Raw genomic sequence first — 12,843 nt, 5'->3', positions numbered from 1 at the left:
ACTGGCCCTCCTCTCAGAAAACTTCTCTGTGGGACCCCTTCATGGCTTTTATTAGCCTGAATGGGAATTTTCTTAGCATTGCTGATATGGGTGGAAACATTTGTCTGCAAGAGTTTCACCATCCCTGCCTTCACAAATGTCTAGATAGTTCTTCCTGATTTTTAATAGTTCAGTTTTTCTTCTTCTGGATAAATACTAAGTATTCTTCTGCCATGTAGTTGTCATGAATGACTTTTCAATGACTTTGAAGCATAGGTTCTTTTTATTGCAATTTCCAGTGTGAGAAGATATATCAGATTACAGAAAATATTTAGACAAAAAATGACATTGGACATACAGACATACAGATTCTATGCAACTACATTGGATTCACAATTACATTGGTTAACAAACAAACAAAGGGGAATTACATTTTCACTCAACATTCACATAACATATAAAACAGCTCTGTACTTAAGCAAAACAACACGTCTGAGAACTACATATGTAGGGCTGATTGGGGTAAATTGTAGGGGTGATAATGAAATATGATGTATATACTCAGCTTGATCAGTTTATCAGTTTTATCATGTCTTATCATATTTACTGTATTATTATAAGTGTCTTATTTTAACTTACTACGTGGAATGTGATCAGGTCTTGTCAGGCCTTGTTGTTCTGTTTCTTATTGTGATATGGCCTAAGGGCTAATCAATAAAATTACTACTACTACTACTACTCAACATTCACACACATGTACACACATTCATCCACATGCATCCAAATATTACCATATCATTTTCTCCCTCCTTGGAGAAGCACTTGCTAGGCCAGACCCTGCTTTCCTGCAGCCTGCCAACGCATAGTTCCATAACTTCCAAAACTTCAAAACGCTGAGATACCAAAACTTCTTTCCCTAAGAACAGTGCCAAGGACCAGATCTCCATTTCCCATACAGCAGAACCTGACTCCCTGCACAAAATACAAGACTCCAAAAGTGCACTTCTTCCTCTTCCCTTGAGAAAGAAGCCCCAAAGTGTCCAGAATCATGCTTTCCCATAGCATATCTGACACTCTCCGAATACACCAGCTCTGTCCTTCCCATGGAGCAGAGCATGGCTGGTGGAACAGACTCCTCAATCTGCCACGATTTGAGCATTATTAGTCTTAGTCTTTTATAGAAATATGTAGTTGATGTAGTCCCAAAGTTGTAAATTAATGATAGACATCTTCCATCCTCTGTTTCCTGGCCAGATGTTGATCTTCTTGATTGGTGTTAACAAACACAAGGCTTGGGTTGACTTCCTTCTTAACATAAGGAAGGTTGCAAACATTTCCTTTATCACTGTCCTGTTCTTATCAGAGTTTCTCATTAGCAAGTCCAGCAAGCAGGTATTAATCACTGCAAGGCCTTAATATTATACTGATGTTTCCAAAATACATCTATCCCTACATCCTTCCATTCATTCCCACAAATCATAATTACATTCACATTTATCAAATTTGCATATTGAATTTCGTATTACATAGTCCAGACCTCATTTTAGCAAGATTCTGTTACTGAGGCTTTAAAAAATATGCCATTGAAAGCTTAATTTTAGTAACCAAGAAATTGAAGAGTAAAAATATAAAATACAGCCTCAATGTGATGCAAAATAATCAGGTATAAATTTTGAGAACAATGAATCCTAAACTGTGAATGTTCTCTTCACTTTAAATTTCTATTTCTCAGGGCTTCTTGATACGGAAGAAATAGATTTTTCCATTATTTTATTCTAGTGTCTAATCTTGGTGATACTTCTGTACAATAGGCAAGTGTGCCTGATGGAGAACTGAGTTGAACTGCAATACTATATTAACCTACTAGCCATTCCCTGCCACGCGTTGCTGTGGCCCACTCTAATGGTCATGGGGGTTTTGTGTGGGAGGTTTCGCCCAATTCCATCTTTGGTGGGGTTCAGAATGCTCTGTGATTGTAGGTAAACTACAAGTCCCAGCAACTACAACTCCCAAATGACAAAATCATAATTTTTGAGTGATGGTCACTCCTTGTGTTGTGAGACATTTTGTTGCCAAATTTGTTGTGATTTTGTTCATTGGTTCTTTTGTTTTTAAGGAACTCATTATGCACAGAGCATTTTATATAGATTAACTATCATTATTGTTATTTGTGGATTAATAGGATTTTTTTTCTATCAACTTTCCACATTGCTAGTATAACTTTTCCCCTCAGAATACCATTCAATGATAACTGATGTACTGAGAGATGTCTAGAAAATAGAGAGCTACATAGATCCGGGGACATTTCTAAGGCATCAGAACAGGGAGAGTATTCTGGGACTTTCTTTTTTGTCAGTCCCATTTATCTTGTAAGGAAAAAAGGCATAGAATGACTTCTCCTAAATCTCTTGAATCTGACAGAGGTTGTGGCATTAAGTGCTTTAGGGCACACTCTGAAGCATACTTCCTCCACAGTGTTTCCAGCTCAGGGAGAAAGAGGAGAGAGCACTTTGTGATTCAAAGGAGCAACGGGGATTTACAGAGAATGCCAAGGAGACACTGGATTGCTAGAACATGTAGTATACACTCTGTGGAATTTTTTAAAAATAAAAGTATAACTCTTTTTATGAACAGAACAGTCCAGACAGACTTGGGAACATTTGCTATCTTACCTTATAAATTGGTAAACTGTTTCATGTCTCTTGAAGAGAAAATGTGTTGAACTTAAGTCCATCATGGCTGATTTCTTCCCAGGACACCAACAGAAGACATTCAAGAGAAACTGCTTTCTGGCTTATCCCTTTTTCTTCATGAAGTAGAATAACTTTCTTTCATACTAATGAAGTATCATTCTACAGGGTTTGAAAACAGTGTGTGTGTTGAAACAGCCAGAGGGTAAAGCTGCTTGTTCTGTAAGAATCACCAATTCTCACAGACATGTTGAAGGGGATCACAGTGTATGCTTGATACAACCTTTTCTGATGTCTGATATACATTCTGCTGTGAGATACCAGCACCCCACACTGAAACACTCAAAACTTAGCCACATGGAAACAATGAAGCATTCTGAACCAAATTCCCTCATTTGTACTTGCACAGCTACTTCTCACCCTGCAAGGCAGCTCACCTGCAGTTAAGTGAAGAACAGTCATAGTCCTTGGAATGTAAATGATATAGCCTCTTACAAAAGCACATGTCGACAAAAATAATCTCAATTGCACAAACTGGGATTTATGTATTTCTCCCTTCCTCCTATTTCATCATCTTCCCTATCATATTGACTTTCAGTTGTGCTAACCTTATGGATAGGAGTAGTGTGGTTACTCTTATGGCTTTGACCACCCTAAAAAAAAAACCATACAGAAAATGCAAAAGAATATTGTATGGTTAGCTGCTACTATCCCTTATATTGTTTTTCCAAGAAAATGTTAGGTATTTGGAGTGGTGAGAGAAGAATATACAACATGGTTTTAAATGTAATTGAGCATCACATTCAAAGCCAAAAAGTACTAGAGAGACAGCATTGCCATGGCACAAGGTTGTATTGGGTGGCCCTTGTGGTCGTCTTTGACTATGATTCTACCATCCTTTTTTATTTTGCTTAAAATCATTAGAGGCTGCCCAATAAAGTAAAACAATCCTGATTGTGGGGTTACAGTTGTAAAAGTGGATGACATGATATGAAGAATGAGAGAACGCATAGGAGTAGTGCCCAATTATGTCTATTTAATCCATGCTGTGGAGGCTGGTGCAACTAGGGTGGTCAAATACACTTTGGGCTTTGGTTTGAATTTCAAAACAGCTATACAAGGTGTTGAGATGCCTGGAATCTTGTATAGCTACCTTAAAATTGAACCTAAAATAGTAGATTCACCACTGTATAAACACCTTTCACCTTATTTATTTATTTAATACATTGCTATCCAATTTTTCCACTGAAATAGATGTCAAAGTGATTAGCAACATCGTTAAATGTGGAAATTAAATAACATTATTAATATTGTTATATAATGAATATTATGTTTGTTACTCCAGAAATAACTTCAGAAATAAATAGGAAGGTGTTTGACAGCACCCACATTTCACCCTATACTAGGAATGGAAATATTCAAAACATTATCCAATTATCAGCAAATCCTGAAGTGAAGAATCTTTTGTTGATGAGAATTTTTCCAGTTCAGGACACATTCTGTGCAAAACTTACATTTGGATCATTTACAATGAAAACTTTTTTTTTGTAGAGGAAAGTTTTCTGTATAGAAAATAATGTTTTCATGCAGAAATATTATTTTATGTACAGAAAAAATGTTTCCTCTGTAGAAAATGCTGGATTCTTGTGCAAAAGAATAGCAAAAAAGAATGCACAGAAAAATTCCAAATTGCAAACAGGTTTTGAGAACCATGTGGATTTCTTAGTCTTTCTTACAGTAGAAAGAAAATTGCTAATGCAGGTGAAACGTCAGGAGGTGAAACGTCAGGAGAGAATGCCTCTAGACCATGGCCATATAGCCTGAAAAAAACCTACAACACCCCAAAATTGCTAATATTTATTGTTGCTTCCTCCAAGAAGCAATCTTGTGAAGAATGGCATCTCTACCCCATGTTATATGGGACTTATATAGGCTTAATGAAACAATGTCGGAGTGCTTCATCTGAATGTCAATTTGCTGGTTCTATTCTTCTCCAAGAGGACAGGGATCATGCTAAAATGTACTTCAGATTATGATATATTCATCTGAGAGAAAGCAACACAGCCATATCAAGGTATACAGTATCACAAGCAGGGACTGTTGTCACAACAAGCAGAAAATAATTAAGAACCTACCCATAAATCAGAGAGAGGGGGAGACAGAGAGAGAGGAAGAGGGAGGGAGGGTTCAAATCTGCTGCCTGGGTTAGCTGCCTCCTTTTTCCTAATGATGGGCTGATATTGGTATTCACCAATAGAGACACATGTGAAAACTTACAAATAATGATATACTCCCCATTGCCAGACAACAGATATGATTATATAAACAGACACAATGAACTGTGTATGCAATCAGCAGTCAAACTTGAGCAGACAAGCCTAAACATTCATAACAAGTGTAAATGTTAGATCTCATCTGACAAATGCTCTAAATTAAAAAGGCTTTGAATTTGCAAATGGTCTACTTTTCTACTTGCCCTAGTTTGTTTACTTTCCAGTGAGGTACTTAATTATCATCACAAGGATGCTTCTGATCCTAGGCTTTGAAATATATAGGTGCACAACACTATGAAGTTTTGCTAACTACCAAAAAGCAGCAAAGGGAGCCACAGTATTTCTCATTAAATTTTGCAGTATACATGGATGAGCAGATGTTGGGTATAATTAGCAGATGTTGTGTGCACTAGTAGGCACAAGGACAAAAAAGGCACATCCTTGAGTCTGCCTTATGTGTGGATTTTAGATTGAGAATTCTCCAGGACCTTAGCACCTCCCAACAGCCTATTCATATTGGTTATTGCGGGGTGCATTTTGTTGCCTCCTTCCTTATATCCCACAGGAATTATTTTAGTACTTTCAGGATAGTGTTCAGGGTGACCCTATTTTGAAATATGTGTGGGAGATGACAAGAATAAGGATTCTGAAAATACTTAGCTGCCTTTTCAATGTCCCTGATTTCACCTTTATTGACAGAGCAGTCAGAGTGATAAAGATGTTTTCCACTATGTAAAGGGGATCTCTGTCGTACATCTCCTTCTTGGACATTACAATCCATGGTCCCTTGGTCAGCTTTCAAGGACAGGGGTCCCCAAACTAAGGCCTGTTGGCTAGATATGGGCCTCCAAGGGCATTTAGCCCCAACTAGCCCTAAATTTTAGACTTAGGGATGCCCCAAGTCTGAACCAACTTGAAGGCACACAAAAACAACAAACCCAATTAACTTGACTATCTCATCAGCCAAAATTCAATACATATCCCTTAGAATGTTCATGTATTATTGTGATGGCACACCAGGAAGATGGATAAGAAAACTATATGTGTCCGGCTATTTTCCCAGTGACCATCGGTATGCCCTATATGTACTTTAATACCTCCAAATTAAAACTCTAGAGATGAGACTAAATTTAACCAATCAAGTTTACTGAATAATCAAGGTGAATCAAAACAAGGTATACAAAAGTGTAGTTTGATTCTTGATGGTATAGAATTAGAATAGTAAGGTACAGGTATAAGGTACAACTCTGAGGTAAAGAACAAAACTATATTCTATGAGGTAAGTACACTCTATGATGGTACAATTCTAATCTATAAGGCATACACTTCTATACTCTTTGGGCAAATACTAACTATATTCTTCTATACTCTATGGAGGCATAAACATCTATTTTCTATGGAAAGTACATCTCTAAACTCTGGGACATGTACTGCTTAGGTCTTTGGCATGTACATCTATAAACTTTGGTCTCTGTGGCAAATACGTGCTAAGTATTGCCTGTTCCAGACCGCTATGCCAGACCAGACACTTTCTGGCTAACTACTACAAGCTCTGTCAAAGAAGAATGGAATAAAAAGTCCTTCCACCAAGCTCTGAGCCAGAATGGGCTGAACCAACAGATCTCTCTAGGGGGATCCTAAGCTCCTACTCTAAAACTTAGCAGAATGGAACAGTCCACCTCCAGAGAGCAAACGGGGAAATAAACAGAGGGGTAAAACAATTATATTAAATGATATGAAGACAGACCTCATCCCTGAAAGACACCACAAGACAAAACCCAATGAGTTGAACATGAGTTCCCTTTCACCATCTTTTGGATTCATTCCTCCAGAAAGGAATGAAGCCACTGCAAAACACTCTCCCTCCCCCAGGTCACATCCTAGCAAGGCAACCCAGAAATACACCATGGTTGATTTTATCAAAAGTGGTTGTGAGGTCTAGGAGGACACACCCCCTAACTAGCCCCCAGTGCAGGTAATCCAGTAAAGTGACCAAAGCAATCTCTGTCCCATAGAAATCAGGTTGAAATTGATCTAAATAATTAATTTTCTTCAAAAAAACAAAACAAAACCCTAGAGCTGAGCAGTCATCACAGGATGCAAAACTTTGCCTAAAATGGAATGATGGCCACATGCTGATAATGATCCATTATAGTTATATCCAGGAGAAGTTTTTTAGAATCATTTTATAATAGCTTCCTTTACCCTCTCAGCTATTCCCTCTCTAGTTTTTGGGGGGTTTTTTTGAAAAAAGATGACATAATCTGATCAGAAGATTATTTGCTATACATTCCTGTATCCCAAATCTCCTTATTTCTGGATGAAATATAAACTCAAACAAATCTTTCTTTAAAGGTCTTAGAAAACCTAAAAAAGCAAAACAATTCTACTGCTGGGACTAAGCTAGAAATCAATAGATAAAGCAATGTGAAGAATTACCAAAAAAGCTCTGTGCCAGGTAATGGATAAAACCAAACAGCAACTCACAGTCCAAACAACAGCGTATTCAAACCAATGTTTAACAGTATTAGGAAACAAAATAAAAGAAATGCTCCCAACCTCTTTTCTAAGAATGCACATGAAAACTTCTATAGGTACATGTGAAACCATAACTAAGACACTGTGTATATATTTTATAGTTATATAAGAAACTTCTGCCTCATACTAGCTCAGTACTGCCTCCATCAGAGTTTGGGAAAGTTACTTATTGGACTACAATACTCAGAATCACCCACCCAGCATGGTCTGTAGGTCTGCAGACTGGAAGGGGTTGAGGCTTGCAGTCCAACCCCTAAGGTACATTGACTGACCAAAAATGTTATCTAGAACTTCAAATGGAAGCTAGAATCTCCCCAACCTTATCTGGAGATGCCAGGAATTCAGGAATCCCCACATTCAAACTCTAGAGACAGCTACCATACTTATCATAAATTTATGCTTAAGAGGTGTGGGTCGAACTTTATGGACTCAAAATGTTCCGATTCTGTTCCGCTTAGGTAACATCTCACCTGGAAAACTGTGTCCAGTTTTCAGCACCACAATTCAAGAATGCCATTGACAAGTTAGAATATGTCCAGAAGAGAGCAATCAAAATAATTAAGGTTTGGAATTTAAATTCTATGAGGAACAGGGGTTTGGAATGGATGGCTCACATGGTCTCTTTGAACTTTAGGATTCTATGATTGTGTGGTTTCTCTCTGTGACCTTTTAAAGAACAAATGAGAAACAAAGAAAAACGTATTATCCCACTGTTACAAATTGGGTGTGACGCCCTTGAGAGCAAGAAAAAATGGTTTGCCTAACATACTGAAAACACTTTGGTTTCCAAGTACCCTGTATTATCCACTGAGAAGTCACGTCTGAGTTCAAAATAGTGGCACAAACCTAAAGGAAAATGCAGACACATGAGACCAAGCTTTGGAGCACAAGATATATCTTAGTAGAAATTCCTGGGGAATTCTTATAGTTTGGAGGAAAGAGTGAACAGAAAATCCAAAAGGGTGGCAGAGATAGGAAAGTCAATTTCAAATACAGAATACAGTGCACTGTAGCATGAATTATTCTCTCCAGTATACAATTTCAGCAAAAGGGAAAAAACTTTTGGATCCTTTCGAACCGAGGTAATCTGCTCTGACAACAGGGAAAAGACTGGACTCGGTGAGCAGTTGCTTAGTGTTAAGAAGAAATTGAGGATTGAGTTATTGTTTTCAACAATGCAGGTTGAAAACAGCAATTTTTCCCATTTTAGCTCTTCAAGCAGGTGTCCTCAAATGAAATTGTCTTGCTATCTCCTTTGTACATCATCACTGACTGCAACGAATTGGCTGGAAGCTGACTCTTGCCAATTTTGTTGACAGCTGGATGTAATCACACCTCAAGATGAATAGCTGAAAGTTTTAATCACTGACACAGAACAAGGTAAAAGGCTAAAATGTACTACTAAGAATAAAACTATGAATTTTATTGCATGGCAGGTCAATTTATCACATTGACATATGATACGCATTGCAGTGAGTATTTGAGGATTGGGACATTCATAAGGATACCAAGATGCTTGTTTATAAAGATATTGTGCTCCCAACCCTGTTATATGCCCATTAAATGTGGCCCATTTACAGATATCACACTCTGAAAATCTCTTGGGAAGACTGATGGACAAATATCAGCATTTTGGAAGAAGCAAAGACCACCAGCATTAAATCAATAATCCTTTGCCATCAACTTCACTGGACCAGCCATGTTGTCCAAAGGCCCAATCACCATTTCCCAAAGCAGTTACTATATGTGTTGTGACCCAGAGCAGGAAACTGGACCCTTTTGACATCAATTCACCACACTTGACTGCAGGAATACAATTCTTCTTTATTAAAGAACGTTGAATGCAAGCAGAGGAAGAATCAGAGGTAAACAAAAACCATAGCAAAACAGCAACAAGCAATGTCCATGAATAAGTCCATAAAAAACCACAGCAAACGGTGAGTTACCCTTGATGAATCATGAAATCTGCTAGCTCCCAGCTAACAACACTTGGAACAACTTGAGAAACTACGAGAAACCCAGCCACATGAATCAGGAGGCCTCCACAGGCTTGCACTTTAAACTGGAACGATGCCTGGTCTGAAGGCAGCTTCAGACCCGGCACTCTTAAAGGAGAGAAATCTATTACGAGACATGCCTGAAGTTTTTGTTTGCATTTCTTCAATCTTTCTGACCTCCGTAAACTTTGTGCTTCTCCCCTGCTCTGCCAAATCTGCCCCCTCCTTCCCTCATTAGGCTGACCAGGTGTCAGATTCTCTGGGGAACTAAGGCTGGGAGAAAAGGAGAGTGAAACTTCTCCGCTCGGTTCAGAATGAATGTTCTCATGGGAACGTTGACTTTCACTTTCAAAGGGTGTAGGATTTTCACTATTCAACCCATCATTAGTATTAACATCTACATTGGCCTCAGAATCAACATTGACATCTACATTGGCATCAGGAAATACAATCAAAGTATCAGGTACAGAGTCACACAGAGGCTGAATCCCAACAATATGCTCAACTCAAGAATGGAAAACGGAATGTTGGGGGTCCAGAAAAGAGATTTAAAGTTGGGCTTAAAGCTAACCTTAGAAAACGTGGCATAGACAATGATAATTCGGAAGCCCTGACTTTACCAAGAGTATGCTGAATTCGAAGAGGCATGAATGGAGGGTGAAAAGGAGAAATCTCACAAGGAAGGAGCTTCAAGCCAGAACTGCCTTCAATCTGGAAACTGATGTCCTCACTATGGAAGAACATGTGGATCAAGAATAGGTCTTTACAATCACCTACAGACCCACCACCAAGACCCTACACTTGGAAGGCTATCATACTCTAACATAAAATATCACTGATAATGATGAATACATATTTGTTCATATAGTGCAAATGTACAACTGTAGCCAAATGGTAGGTAGCCTCTCAAGCAGAGTAATTAATGGCTTTAAGTTAACAGTACCATTGCAGTTTGCTAGTACTCTTAGGCCCCTTCTGTACTGCCATACAATCCAGGTAATCCACATCATCTGCTTTGAACTGGATTATTTGAGTCTACATTGCCATATAATCCAGTGCAAAGCAAATAGTTTGGATTTTATATGGCAGTGTAGAAGGGGCCTTAGTTTCAAAGTAGAATTGCATTTTTTCTGCTTAAAAATTAAGAGGAAAAGTTTCCTTATTTCAATTAAAGAAGCTTCTGCAGACCTTCTCTATCCTCAGGACTGAGTGCACTTCTAAAGCACTTTCTAATGAACTACTTACCCAATATCATTTCTGATATGTTTTCTTGGACTTCAGATTTCTATCTAGGTAGCAGAAAAGCTCTTACCTTATGGGATTGTCCATCCTATTTACGGTGAGAAATGCTGCGAGGTTGGCAGTATAAGATGAGCATACAATAAGAGTGAACAGCCACCAACTTCCCATCACAATTCTCATTGCCACAGAATTGACTGTAGATTCACCACCTGAAAAAGAAGCAACAAAAGTGACCTCTTCAATGCCCATGCCTACATTTCTCAGTTAGGCTTGGATCTCCTTGTAAATTAGTCCCAACCAGAGTTAAACCACTGAATCAATGTGATTTCCCTATGTGTTCAAACAACGTCTGGAGTTTCAGTGATTGAAAGGTCATCTACCCCACGCAAAGAGATCACATGAGATACTGGATCTCAACCATTTCAGATGGGATGCATGTGCATTTGTAAATGCTTTGTCATGTAATAAGCAAAGAAACAAGCAAGCAAACAGGTGAAAATCTTGTAAATCAGAGAGAAGAATGTTTTCCATCACTACTCCTTCCTCTTGGGTGTACTATGTTTAACAGTTGGATGGTTTTATTATAGTGACATTTTCAAACATGGGACTAGTTTGCAATAATGTAACCCAAGAGCTCTCAAACTTTTTCAGCTGTGAAGCCCTTTTTGAAGCACAAGTTTCTCATGAAGTGCCAAGATAGATAGATAGAAAGAGAGAGAGATACATCAGGTGTGGGGAAACGTTTTGACCAACATAAACTTAACAGGATTTCAGTGGAAGACTCCAGGGACCTTCCAGTCCAACTCCCCTTTGCCATGTGGGAAAAGAACAATCACAGCACCCCCTGAGCGGTGTGAGGGAAATGGGGTTTTGGAAGCAAGCAAGGTGAGGGGGGAATGATCCAGGCAGTGAAGAAGGTGGGGAGAAATGGCTTTTGATGGTGAGGGAGGCAAGGGGAAAGATGCAGGGAAGCTTGGAGGGAGAGGAGGAGGAAACAATGGAGCCCCTCAGGATGCTTCACGGAGCCCCAAGGGCTCAGCGGAGCATACTTTGAGAACCACTGATGTAACATAATGTTAGGTGTCCTCACCATGTAATGCTGGATCTAATGCATTATATGGATCTACACTGACCATATCATGCTGTTCCAATCTTACATTGTAGATCCAGCCTAAATGAGCACTGAAAAATATCACAAGACCAATTGAAAAACAAAGATCTCAACTCTTTTAATGTGACTGTTTATCTGCCTCTTCATTTATTCGATTGTAAAATTTAACACACAAAGTTAGTAACCTGCCTGAAATGTATGTGTTAGGATTTCTCGTGCCAAAGCAGCTGCTAACGTTTCAAAAGCACAAAAACACTGGCATAATGAGACAACAATGTGATGCGGTGGCAAAATAAAAGCCAACGGGATTTTGGCCTGTATCAATAGGAGCATAGTGTATAGATCCAGAGAAATCACGCTACCCCTCTATTCTGGCTTGGTTAGACCACACCTGGAATATTGTATCCAATTCTGGGCACCACAATTGAAGAGAGATATTGACAAGCTGGAATGTGTCCAGAAGAGGGTGACTAAAATGATCAAGGTCTGAAGAACAAGCCCTATGACAAGCGACTTAAAGAGCTGGGCATGTTTAGCCTGAAGAAGAGAAGGCTGAGGGAGACATGATAGCCATGTATAAATATGTGACAGGAAGTCATAGGGAGGAGGGAGCAAGCTTGTTTTCTACTGCCCTGGAGAATAGGACATTATTTAGTATGGACATTAATTTTAGTTGCTTTCCACCTCAATTGCTAATTTCCACTAAGGATGGTTTCCTCTGATCAGTTTATCTCAATTTTTATGATTCTCATTCATTATACATCGAAGAAACCTTTATAGGAAAATGAATTTTGTTTCTGATGAATACAGCATGCAGTTGAAATAAATTTGTTGAAGTTCTCATTGATCAAACCTATTTCTGAATGACTTGAGAAGCCAAAAGAACTTCAAGAAATCCACGCATTTATGGATTCTCAGTAGATCACTTCTGAAGTGAAATGAAACTCAAAATTGGGAGCATCTCCAAAGTATCTAAGCTGAAACATCTGAGAGATTTTAAGGTATTTAGAACC

At 38.7% G+C, this 12,843-nt stretch overlaps 1 protein-coding gene across 4 annotated transcripts in view; it reads right to left on the bottom strand.

Annotated features, from left to right (window-relative positions):
• GRID1 (glutamate ionotropic receptor delta type subunit 1) overlaps positions 1 to 12,843 on the bottom strand; it is a 1,182,427-nt gene that overhangs the window by 94,007 nt on the left and 1,075,577 nt on the right. For all 4 annotated transcript variants that reach the window (XM_060768968.2, XM_060768967.2, XM_060768969.2 and 1 more), the window contains exon 12: positions 10,790 to 10,928. In XM_060768968.2, the coding sequence (XP_060624951.1) occupies positions 10,790 to 10,928 (139 nt within the window). The remainder of the gene's footprint in view (positions 1 to 10,789; positions 10,929 to 12,843) is intronic.

Source organism: Anolis sagrei, chromosome 3 (genome assembly GCF_037176765.1).
Source record: "Anolis sagrei isolate rAnoSag1 chromosome 3, rAnoSag1.mat, whole genome shotgun sequence".
Taxonomy (NCBI): domain Eukaryota; kingdom Metazoa; phylum Chordata; class Lepidosauria; order Squamata; family Dactyloidae; genus Anolis; species Anolis sagrei.
Note: the sequence above shows the minus strand (reverse complement) of the source record. Positions and strands in the feature narration are given on the sequence as shown.